The 11,593-nt window shown below is 63.4% G+C and overlaps 1 protein-coding gene across 2 annotated transcripts; it reads right to left on the bottom strand.

Moving 5' to 3' along the window:
* Positions 1 to 2,834: 2,834 nt before the first annotated feature.
* On the bottom strand, positions 2,835 to 10,955 carry TLE5 (TLE family member 5, transcriptional modulator). Of its 2 annotated transcripts, none has more exons than XM_016163519.2 (7): positions 10,780 to 10,955; positions 9,682 to 9,779; positions 7,329 to 7,392; positions 6,038 to 6,082; positions 5,389 to 5,451; positions 4,037 to 4,111; positions 2,835 to 3,926 (listed from the first exon to the last, which is right to left on the bottom strand). In XM_016163519.2, the coding sequence occupies exons 1-7, from the start codon at positions 10,804 to 10,806 to the stop codon at positions 3,708 to 3,710; spliced, it is 591 nt and encodes a 196-aa protein (XP_016019005.1). In that variant the 5' UTR covers positions 10,807 to 10,955; the 3' UTR covers positions 2,835 to 3,707. The 2 variants fall into 2 exon arrangements, with proteins under 2 accessions (XP_016019005.1, XP_016019004.1); XM_016163518.2 differs by having other exon boundaries at positions 2,835 to 3,929; positions 10,780 to 10,949.
* Positions 10,956 to 11,593: the final 638 nt, after the last annotated feature.

Genomic DNA, 11,593 nt, shown 5'->3' with positions numbered 1-11,593 from the left:
GGGGGACGGGGTTGTCAGGAAGGGGTGGGCTCACCCCGGCTGCGCCCCTCCCCCAAAGCCGCCGGCCCGCGAGCCGGGAGCGTCGCCGCCTCCCCTTCTCCTCCCTGAGCCCCGCCCTCCCCTCGCCTCTCTCCCCCCTCCCGCTATTCCTCCTTCCTGCCCTCCCCTCCTCCCATCCCCCCTTTTCTCCTTCGCCCCTCCTTTCCCTCCTCTCCCCCTTTTCTCCCTGACCCGCCTCCTCCTCCTCCTCCATTCCCTCCCCTCCCCCCTCTCCCGCTTCTCCTCCTCCTGTCTTTACCCCCCTCCTCCCCTCCTCCCTTCCCACCGCCCCCTCCTCCCCTCTCTCCCGCCTCATTAGGCGCGGCCGCGGCGCGGGGCCCATTAGCGGATCAATTAGCCGAGGTCGCTGGCGGCGCGTCGTTAAGCGCGGGCGGCCGCGGCGGGGAGGGGCTCCGGGGACGGCACCTCCGCGCGCCGGCTGCTGGCCGCGATCGCGCACCCCCAGGACCCTCTCGTCACCCGCGCCCCGCGGGGTCCGCGCCCCTCGCTGAAGCCTGGGGGAACTCAGCCCCTTGGGCAGGATGGAGGGGGTGGGATGATGGGGGGCTCTGAGGCCCAGATGAAAAGCCAACGTCACAGACCTGTCCTTGGCTGGGCAGGCCCCCACATTCCTTGGAGAAGACCCCTGGGTGGGGGCTGTCGGGTTTGGGACCCACGGCCCCCCACAGCGCCCTTCATCGGCCGGCGGCATCAGTAACATCCGCTGACAGCTCCTGAGCCCTTGTAAGCTCTCTGCTAATTCTGGGAACAGTTTCCCAGAAACTGAGATCAGACAAGTGACTTCATGCCTCAAATCACTACTTCGGGTAGAGAACAGCACAAACTCAGGTCTGCCCTCAATAAATTTGCTAACATGTATTGGGCGGCTTCTATGTGCAAATTTTTTTTAAAAATGCAATTGATAATCTTCCTGGCTTCTCACCTCGTTCCCTAACCACAAGCCTGCTGATACATTTTGTATTTTCCTGTTTGTTTACTGCTGCCACAAGGACAAGGATTAGAGTCTTTTCCTCCCTGCTGTGTCCCTGGGGCCCCCAGTCGGGTCTCAGTAAATGAAGGGGTGAATGCGGCAGGCTTTGCCCTAAGCATCTTTGAGGGGGGAGGTGTCGCTCCCCTGCTTTTGGGGGAGGGTCAGGGAAGCCAGGGTCCGGGAAGCCTTCAGCAAAGGCTGGCGGAGGAAAGCGAGTAACTTTGTTCCAGGTTCAGGGGCGAGCTGTGCCAGGGCCTCTGGGCAGGGGCAGCAAGTGTTTCCGCCGGGCTGCGGCCTGCTGAAGGCCTGCTGAAGGCCTGCGCAGCGCCTGGTGGGCCTCCCTGGCGCCTGGTGGGCCTCCCTGAAGAACTTAGAATGTATTTCCAGAGCCAAGGAGGCCAAAGACGATCTGTTTTTTAAATATATATATTTTTTCTAAATTGTGAAACCTAACATACAAAAGAGCACGGGGGTTTGTAAGCGAACAATTGGGCAAATTATCCCAAAGTGAGCACACTCAGGTAAGAACCGCAAGAAACGAATCACCACCTGTGTGTTACAAAACCCTCCCCTCCCCCCAAGGGTAAGCCAGTGACGTCAGAAGCTCTCGGTCGCTTGGGCCCGGTTTTGTTCTTTATGTAGATGGAATCACGGGCGTTCACTCCGTGCATTCGCCCCGCTGCTCAGCGGTAAGCGTGAGGGGCACCGCGTTGCATTCAGCATAGACAGCAGCGGCCTGTTCAAGGCCAGGCAGCGTTCCCCGGACATGACTGTTACATTCATCCCTTCTGCCGGGCAGTGGTGACGACAGGTCTTGAACACTCTCATCTTCTCGGGTGGACCCAAGTGGCGCGTCTGGGGGGGATGGATACAGAAAGGGACTTGCTGTGCGCCAACCACCTTCTGAAGATGTAGTGACTGACGCTCCCCCAGTCGGGTGAGCTCGGGGTTTCCACACAGGGATGAACATTAAGTGGGCAATGACCCCATCGCACTGGTGGCTTCTAGAGGCGCGTTGGCTGCAGTAGGGGAGAGGTGGGACTCAGCAGGAGACTGGGATGACCACTCGGTCCCCTCTCGGTCTCCTCTCTCGCTCCTTAGGGACGTGAGACATTTTCCTTGAGGCCAGTGGGCCATCACCAACCCTGCCTCCATCCTGCCTGCGCCCTCGACCCGCCGTGGGAACCCGCTGCATTGGAAAAGCCTGTTATTTCTTGAACTTCAAATCCTGGTGGACAGCCTGAGGCGCCCTTGGCCTGAGTGTCGGGTGTACCGGGGCAGTGGGGGGGGGTCTCCTTTCCTTCTGGACCCCACACCGGAGGTGGTCCCAGTTGGGTGTGGCAAGGAGGGGGGGCCTTCAAGCCCGTCCTTGGAAGGTTGAGGTTCAGCTGCGAGTCTGTGTTCTCTGATCTAGAAAAGGGTCCGTGTGTGTGTGCACGCCTGTGCGCGCACATGCACATGTGCGTGCCGTGGGGGTACATTCTGCAGTCTCAGTATCATCTGTCTGTAAGGGAAAAGAATGTCACTCGAGGGCCCTCTGGCCGGGGGCTCAGAAACCAGCTTCGCTAACCTTCTCCAGCGCCTGGGCTGTGCTGTGTGACCCACGGCCTGCAGCTGACCCTCTCTGATCTACACGTCAGGTCTGGCAGATGGACTGCGCTTACGAGACGAACTCTCCTAGGCCTCTCAACATCCCGTCCTGTCCTGTGCCCCGTAACACGGGAGGCAGCCCAGATATGAAAGGAGTCCCCTCCTCCCCAGAAAGGGGGGCAGCCCGCAACACAGAGGCAGGGACACGGTGACCGACCTTCTCACGTCTTTATTTGAAAGGCACAGCTAAGCCCACCCTCGAGACAGCGTATTCACTTCTCTCTGCGGAGTTCAAACGACTGAACACAACAAAAGCTGACAGTCTAAAAGGCTATATACAGACACAGGTGTGGGTGTTGCTTTTTTTTTAAACATTTTTTTTTTTTAATATCCCCTTTCTTAAAAGACAAGCTAGTATACTGGGAAAAGGAAAAAAATAAAATAAAAACCAAGACAACTCGTGTACCCTCATCTTTATTCGGGAAAGGGAGGAGGAGGAGGATGCTGGGCCGCCCACCCCCACCCTGCTCATCGCGGCTAAGCTTGAGTCCCTCGCGGAGCGAGGACAGAGGACCAGGTGGGCGTGGGTGTCTGGAGCTATAGGCGGCGGCGAGTGGGCAGGGCGGAGGGGCAGACGGGGTGCCCGGGGCAGGAAGGGGCAGCTAGCATTGTGTTTGCATGCAGTGCCAGGGTGGGGGGCTGGGAGGTGCCCTGAGGGGCCCCGGCAGGCGGACTGTCAGCTACGCGCGTGTGACACGGGGAAGCGCAGGGGTGCTGGACTGCAGAGGATTCGCGCCCTTCTGACCTGGCCTCCCGCTCACGCCTCCAGGCCTCAGCTCGCCTCTCTGTACGAGCAGGTGCTCAACCGCTCGCTCGGGCTGCGGGGTGGGGACGGGGGCGCGGAGGGGGCCGGGAGCCGGAGCGGAGCTAGGGGGTGGTTCGGAAGCGGGGGCCGAGGCCCCCGGAGGCGCCGCCATAAATACTACCGGAGTCTAGCCAATCCCGAGCTATGCTGTCTTGCGGTGAACATTCCTCGCTCTGTGTGTCTGTCTCCCCTCGTCCCCCACCCTCCCAGCCCGGCCACCCGCTAATCCGACTTCTCGCCGTCGTCCTCCTGGTGGGTGTCCCCATCGTGCCCGTTCTTGTCTTCCTTGGAGAGGTGGGCCTGGGAGCCCAGCGCCGACAGCGAGAGGAGGCCGGCGCCCGCGCTGACCGCCGGCAGCGACGGCGGCTGCAGCCCCACAGGCAGCGGGGTCAGGGGCAGGGCCAGGGCCTGCAGCTGGGACAGCTGGTGGGCTTGGAGCTGCTGCTGCAGGCCAGAGGGAGGGGCGTGTTAGCCGCCCCAGGCCCACTGGCCGCCCGCCCACCGCCCCGCCCACCGCCCCGCCCACCGCAGGCCCCAGACCCCAGACCTACTCGGATGATGGAGTTTAGCTCGGGGGCCGTGACCTGCTTAGCCCTCTCAATGGCCCCCAAGACCTGCTGCTGGTGCTGAAAGGAGAGAGGACGTGGTCACCGCGCGGCCCAAGGACAAGCCCCACGCCCGGGGCCCTCCCATCCCACCCGAGGACCCCCGCCCTCCGGGGGCTTCCTGTCACCAAGCCTCAGCCTCTTCATCTGGAAAATGGGGACAGATAGAGATGCACAGAAGACCCAAAGGGGTTGGGGGCCAGATGCTTGGGAAATGGCCTTTGTGTGCGTCAGAGAGAAACCCGGGATCGTGACCCAGGCAATGCCACGTGCAAAGGGAAGGGCACCTGGCACCTGTGCAGGGGGCAGGGCTGGGGCTTCGAGAGCTCGGGGACTGCGCTCTGAGAGCCGCCGGTCCACGGGCCTGTCCTCGCCCAGCCGGGGAAGGCCCGGTGAGTTCCGGCAGGCCTGGAGTACGCATCCAGGCTCAGGGCCTATCTCCCACCTCCCCGCAGCGCCCCCCGAAAGTCAGGCTCTCCTGCCACCAGGTGCTGCAATCTGCCACCTCCCTTTCTGCCTTGGCGACTGGGAAGCCTGTCGTGAAGGTCAGCACGAGTCCAGGCCCACAGGGCCCCGGACATTCTTCTCCGGGGTTTTCACAGTGTCCTTCCAGAACAGTCCCTAGGCATGCATTATGACCCAAAGGACCCCAAGATATGGGTAGAGATTAAACAGGAAACGATGAATCGTCACCAATAACCCTGGCAGGGCGCAGCCAGGTGGGGTATAGGCGTGGGGTGCGTGTGGAGCGGGCCTCACACAAAGAGCCCGAGAACCCGAAAAAGCAGAGCTGGAACCCGGTCCCCTGCGTGTGTGCATGGATGCGTACGTGTATCTGGACACTCGTGTCTGCATGTTTGCACAAACGTGTCTGCGCGTGTACGTGTGCACCGTGTCTGTGTGTTCATCCGTGTCTGTACATCTCCGTACGTGTGCGCAGGGCCCTCCCCACACACCCGCTTGTCCCTGTCGCGGGTGAATCCTGGGAAGGGAAAGGCGAAAGCAAAAAAAAAGTCTTGGTGTGCCCCTGACACAGCTGACATTTCTAAGGTAAGTGACTCAAGCAGGCTGGGAATTCCACAGCAGGGTGACGCCCCCGGCCCCACTGGCCCGCGCCCCTCAGGTCCTCCAGCCTGCGGACTCTTCTGCACGGGCTGGGAGTAGCCGTGCAGTCCAGAGAGGAAGGTGTGTGCCTCGGGGCGGCCAGCAGCTGCTGCCCCAGATGGCTGCAGTGGGGAGGGCCAGGGGGCAAGTTCATGGTCCATCAACCTCCCCCGCTGCTGCCCCACGTGGCTCACCTCTTGGGAAAGGTAGGGGAGGACCTGGGCACAGATCCCGTTCAGCCTCTTGACGATTTCAGCCTAGAACAAACACAGGGGGACAGGTGCAGACGAGCCCAGGAGGCCTGGGGCGCTAAGAGGGGCCAGCTCAGCCAGGGCGGGGGCCATGCTCGGGGCCCTCGGGCACCCGACCGATGGCAAGGCAGGACCGGCACAGGCCCGAATGCAGACTGGGCCGCTGGGGGTTGAGGTGGCCCTGGGAAGACGATGCCCAGCGCCTGGTAGGTACTGAGCACTCCAGGGGAGGGCGGCTGGGCGGGGGTGCTGGCAATACCGTGACACCCGGAGTGGCCTCCCTGGGGCGCAGGGGCAATCTGAGGGCTGTACCGCCCGCAGGTGGGCTCATGTCACCCTCCTGCCACGGTCACAAAGGGCAGGCAATGGGGTGGGGGTGGCAGATCCCGAGGAAGGCCTCTGCCCATCCTCCACAGGCAGAACCACCTCCCAGGGAGGCCCCAGAAAGAAAGAACAGAAAGAACGATGGGGGAGCCCGGGAGGAACAGGATTACAGGGCGGACTTGGTGTTCAGCCAAGGGGCGGGCTCCTACCTGCTGGGGGAGCGGGAAGGGGGGCGTACCTGCCTGGGGTGCTGGGGGCGGGGGCATACCTGCTTGTGCATCTCAATGTTCAAGCCATAAGACATCTCGTAGTACTGTGGGGAGGGGAGAGAAACGGGGGTAGATGAAGCGTGGGGGGCTCAGGAGACAAAGGGGTGGGGGGCATCAGAGGGAGACAAAGGGGGAGGCAGAAAGGGGAACAAGCAAGAGACAAGGAGCAGAGAGCGATGCAGACAGGTGGGAGGGACGGGAGGGGCGAGGCTCCCTGGCCAGGACAGAGGCCCAGGTGCCTGGGGGCGCTGCTGGGGAGCTGGGGGAGCGCTAGGCCCCACTCCCTGGCTTCTGGAATCATTATCAGAGCCCCACTGCTCCCCTAATACACACACATTCCAGGGCTCCTAATCTTTTATCTTTATGTGTCTTGTCTGCGGGTGGCCCAGACTCCAGGGAAGTTTGCCTTCCTGGGTATAAATAATGGAAGGTAAACAAAGCCTGCTGGGTTTGGCTTTGGGGCCAGCAGCACCCCACTCCATGCCCCAGATCTGACCCTGCCCCCACCCCTGGTCTAAGCTCTCTCATGGCTCCCCATCAAGCCCCCTCCAGAAAGCCAAGTGGTCCCGAGGCCTTTGCTTGGTCTCCCCAACGCCCAGCCCCCTGCCTCTGCCCAGCTAGCTCCTACCCATTCTTCAAGACCCCCGGTGCAGTGCTCCGTTCTCTATGCTGCCTTTCTCAGGCCCGCTCTGAAGCCCCCCCCAATCCTCGTGGAGTCCCCCACTCCCCCGCCCCCTCCGTCAGGGGCTGGGAGCTTCTGTGGGTGTCTGGCTCTGCCTCCCCTAAAGGCTGGGCCAAGGCAGGGGTTTTTGATGTATGAAACCAAGCAAGTGACTCTGGCACGGTGGATGGGCAGGGTCTCAAATGTCAGGCCAAAGAATGCCCTGCCACCCCTCCCTCCCACCTACTTCAAAGGGTGTCAGCCCCCCCCCCCCGCGTGTTCTTCCCCACAGCTCGGGCGAGGAGGGGTTAAGCACTGGGCTGCCAGGGCCCGTGGGGGCGGGGAGGGATCCGGCTGCTCCCCAACGTCAGTTCCTGGCTCCTGGCTTCCACAGCCGCTGCCTCCTCTGCTGGCTGCCAAGGACAGCCAGGGGGCCTGGCAGGCCCAGGCTGCAACCCGGTGGTTTGGCACCTCCGCCACCACCCGGGCTGGGAGCCAGGCCAGCAGGGCAGACCCTGCATCCTCACACTTCCCAGAGGAGGCGGCCAGGGTTTGGGTGGCAGCTGCCCGTAGTGGAGGAGGGTCTGGGGCCCCCCCATCCCCATCCGCTGGACCCCAGGTCAGCTCACCATCACGTAATGACGCTGCATCTCCGACTTCTCGCTGGCCAGCTTGTCACATTCGAGCTTCAGGCTGAAGAACAAGAGGAGAGGCGGTGGGGGCTGGGCTGAGCCCGCGACTTTGACAGGGGACAGACAGGCCCTCCCCCGTGAAGATGGGGTGGGGGGCCTCAGATTCCCTCACTATAAAGGAAGGATCATGAACTAGCCTTACAAGCCTGGAGGTGGAAAAAACAGCGACGATAATAATAGAAACAAGTCAGAGCAAACGCCCTGACTCTGGGTCGGCCGGGGTTTCAAAGAACCTCTCCCCCATCCCGAAACCCAATGAGGTCAGTACTCGCTTTACGGATGACGCAATGGATGGATGCCCAGAGAGGTTCAGCGACTGGCTCAAGGTCACACAGCCAGGGAGCTGGCTTCAGAGCCACAGTCTCGACCCCTGGGGAGGGCGCTCCAAGGGGGTAAGGATAAACAGAAACAGAAAGGCCAGGCGGATGGGGGCGAGGGTGCTAGCTGGGCTCCGCCTGGGACTCACCAGGTGTCTCCAAGGCAGCGGCCCAGCCCCTCTCGTGGGCCTCGATTTCATTAGGGGAGAAAGTTCACCGTTGGGGAACTGAGAAGGCCACCCCCGGCCTCTCAGGCACCCCCAGCAAGTCATTCACAGGGCGCCACCCCCCACCCCCGGCCCCACCTGCCCCATGATGTCGGGCAGAGAGCCCACGGCACAGACTCAAGCCAGACGCACTGGGCTCAAGGTTCGGGCCTGCCACCTCGATGCCGTGGCCCCAAGCCAACCCTTCTCCTTCTCTGGGTTTGGTGTCTGTGCCCGTCAGGTGCCAGCCTCCCCAGGTGGGGTGACGAGGGAAAAATGGGTTAAGACCAGAGACACTCTCAGGATGAGGCCAGGCGTACCGTCAGCAAGCACCCTACAGACGCTTGATCTCGTGGCCACCCCCGAAGCCCGGTGTTCCGCTCTGCTGGACCGCCCACGCCTGCACTCCCCAGTTCAGGGATGAGTAGCAGCTGGGCTTGCTGTGGCCCCCTGAATTTTTTGTTGATTTTTTTTTTTAATGCATATCTGTTGCCACTATTAAAAAAAGAACCAATGGGTTCTTTTTCATCCCGAGCTCTGGCTTCCTGGCCCTTCTTGGGCCTGCCAACGTCCTGCGTGTCAAAATGGTAGGAACCCTCACTGTACAGTGGGGAGCCCACGCCCGGCAGGTGGAGACCCCAAGGTCAGCGAGGGGGTCCAGCTCACTGAGCACCGGCGCAGTACTGACCCTCGGCCTCAGGGACTGGCTGTCCCCCGCTGGGGCTTGGAAAGGCCAGCCTGCCGGACAAAGCCCTTCACCCCTCCACATGGGGAGCGGGCAAAGTCCCGGCCTGCCCTGCGGCCATCCGTGCTCCCATCTCGGAAATGGGCACAGTAGGACAGCAAGGGAGATTAAGCCAAAGGGACATGTGTTCAATATTTCATGTTCCGGGGGCATCCGAAGTACTCCGAGAGAGGGATGTTTGTAAAAAGAAAGGAAGGAAGAAAAAGATACACATTACTAGTCCCTCTTTCTTCTTGGAGAAAACGCAGGACTTTTGTGTGTGGGTAGACTCAGGTCCACAGAGGACCCAAGACCTCACTGAAACGGGTGGCCCGGGACCTTCCTCTGATTCCCAGGCAGAGCCCCCTCCCCAGCAGAGCTGCGGGGAATTGGCGTCATTCGGCCCAGAAACTGGGTGCAAACCTCAGCTCCGCCACCTTGCTGTGTGTTCCTGTGGGCTCAGCTTCCCTAAACGGACAACCCAGGTCATCAGAGGTCCCTTTCCTCAGGGCGGCACAGGGCCAGCCCTTTGTAAAGGTAAATTCTGGAAGGAGAACCACCTCTGAGATGGGTGGATGCCAGGTACTCTTTTCGCAGAACAGAGAGACAGAACAGGATGCAAAATTTTTCCTTTGGGAGAATTTTTTTTTCATTATTCTTTCTTTGGGAGGTGATGTGTGTGTGTGTGTGTGTGGGGGGGTCTATCCCCGAACTCAAGTTGTTGGGAGGTTTTTCTGCAGCGTGGATTGGGGTCGGGGTCGGGAGGAAGCCTCTGAAGCCATACAGCAGACTCTGGGCAAATGATTTAATTTTGTGCCTCTGTTTTCTCATCTGTGAAACGGGCTGTTTGGAAGACTCAGAGTTTAACATGAGTCAAGTGTTCAGGACAGAGCATGCCACGCAATTTGCATTACAAAAATGCAAATGTATTTTCAAGTATGTGTATAAAGCAAGGGCGGCCTCGTGGGATGCAGGCCTCCTCCCTGCCATGTGCGCAGGGGGCTCCATCTTCTCCCCCGCAGGGCCCCCCGCCACCCCCTCACCTGTGGTACTGAGCCTGCAGCAGCTGAAACTCGTCTTTGATGCGGTCGCAGGAGTCCGAGGTGGTGAATTTGAGTTGCTGGGGTAGGTGCGACGAACCCTGTGAGGAGGGGGCGGCCCTGGTCAGGGCCGCGCGGGCGGCCGGGCGCTCACTTCCCCCCGGGGTGCCCCGAGGCAGCAGCGGCGCAGCTGCGGCGCCCCCACCCCCGCCCCACTTCCCGGGCGCGGCCCCCGCCCTCGCTTCCTGCCCCCCCCCCCGCCTCTCCCAGGGAAGCCGAGGGGGTGGGCGCGCCCGGAGCCACTCCGTCCCTGTCCCCCCCAGGCCGTGGGGGTGCGTTTCAAGGCCTGCCCTTCTTGGGGGGCAGGGTGCGCCCTCTACCGTCGCTTCAAAGCGCGCGGAGGGGGGGTACAGCGCGTCCTAGGAAACCCCCCTCCCCAAGCGGGGGGGCGAGGCCTCCCTGCAAAATCCCCTTTGAGGAAGGGCTTCTCTCGGCACCCGAAATTTTCCGGGGGGGGGGCCCGGACCCCAGATTCCCAGCTCCCTTCCTCCAGGCCGCGCTCTTCCGGGAGGGATGCGCCGCGGATCTACCCCCACTCCAAGGCCCCGAAAGCAGCTCCAGCGTTAGAGATGCCTGGTGGGGCTTTCGGGGCGCCCAAGTCCGAGGCCAAAGCCACCCAGGCCCGCCTGGCTCGGGGGGGGGGGGGGGGTGCGGGACGCAGGGCCCAGGGACTGGGGGTGGGGGTCCGGGCCAGGAGCTGGAGAGGACCTCGCCTGGGACCTGGGGGGACTCCAGGCCCGGAAACTGGGAGGGGGACAAGGAGCTACAGTTGGGGGGGACAATCTGGGGAGCTGGTGTGTTGGGGGGAGAGTAGCACTGGGCCCGAAGCTGGAGGGGACCGGGCCCTGGAGTTGCGGGAGAGGCCGAGAAGGGAGGGAGCTGGGGGGGGGGGGTTCCGCAGGGCTGAGATCTGGGGGAGAGGGCCGGGCGCGGAGCTGCGGGACGCAGGGCAGGGATGGGGGGATGGTCCGGCCGGGAGCTGGGGGGTGCGCAGGACCCGGACGTGGGTGGGGGGGACGCCGGGCCGCGGGCCCCGCTTACCGAATGCCTGCTTTGTGGAAACATCATGTCAGTCGCGGCGGGGGGCGCGGGCTGCGCCCCGGCTGTGCGCCCCGGCTCGGGCGGCTCGGGGCGCCGGGCGGCCGCGCCTTTGTCCCGGCGCCGATCGGCAGCTCCCGGGGCCGCCGCCGCCGCCTCCCGCGCCCGGCCTCGCCCGCTTCCTGCGCCCCCTCCCCGCGCGCCCGGCCCCGGCGCGCCCCGGGCCCCGCTTCCTGCGCGCCCGGCGCCCCTCCCCGCCCCTCCCGCCGCCCGCCTCCCCGCACGCCCGGCCGCCGCTCCTATTGTCTAATGGCGGCGACGCCGGCAGTGGCCGCGGCCTCGGCTGTGCGGAGACTCCGGCTCCACCTGCTGCTGCCGCCGCCGCCGCTGCCGCCCGGGCCCCGTGCGCGCCGCCGAGGGGGGGGCGCGCGCCCGGGGAGGCCTGCGGATCCCCACCCAGCCCGCCTCCCGCGGGCCGCCGGCGCGGTGACCTTGGGCCCGGCGCGCCCCCGCCCCGGGCCTCTGCCCCCTGCCCGGCGCTGCTGGCCGCCGCCCCGCCCGGCCGGACGGCCCTGGCAGCCGCCTGGGCCTCGGTTTCCCTGTCTGTCAAAGAAAGGGGCCCGGCGGCCCCCATCTAAACCGCCGGCACTGTCATGGCGCGACCTGGACGCGTGCCAGGGACATGCTCTGTAACCTTGGCTCCCTGGCTGTTCTCTCTGGGCCTCGGTTTCCTCTTCTGCAGAAAGCCAGGGGTCAGACCACCGCCCTCCTGGGAGCAGTTCCTGCAATGCACATGTATTGAGCGCCTACTGTGTGC

Source organism: Rousettus aegyptiacus, unplaced genomic scaffold, assembly GCF_014176215.1.
Source record: "Rousettus aegyptiacus isolate mRouAeg1 unplaced genomic scaffold, mRouAeg1.p scaffold_m13_p_16, whole genome shotgun sequence".
Taxonomy (NCBI): domain Eukaryota; kingdom Metazoa; phylum Chordata; class Mammalia; order Chiroptera; family Pteropodidae; genus Rousettus; species Rousettus aegyptiacus.
This window is presented reverse-complemented; position numbering and strand designations above follow the sequence as displayed.

Excerpts from the sequence above, each read along its gene's own strand:
- TLE5 (XM_016163518.2), bottom strand. The coding sequence starts at position 10,806 with ATGATGTTTCCACAAAGCAGGCATTCG. Across the intron at positions 9,780-10,779 it reads TTCCACAAAGCAGGCATTCG|GGTTCGTCGCACCTACCCCA; the intron begins GTAAGCGGGGCC and ends CCCTCCTCACAG. Across the intron at positions 6,083-7,328 it reads TGCAGCGTCATTACGTGATG|TACTACGAGATGTCTTATGG; the intron begins GTGAGCTGACCT and ends CCCTCCCCACAG.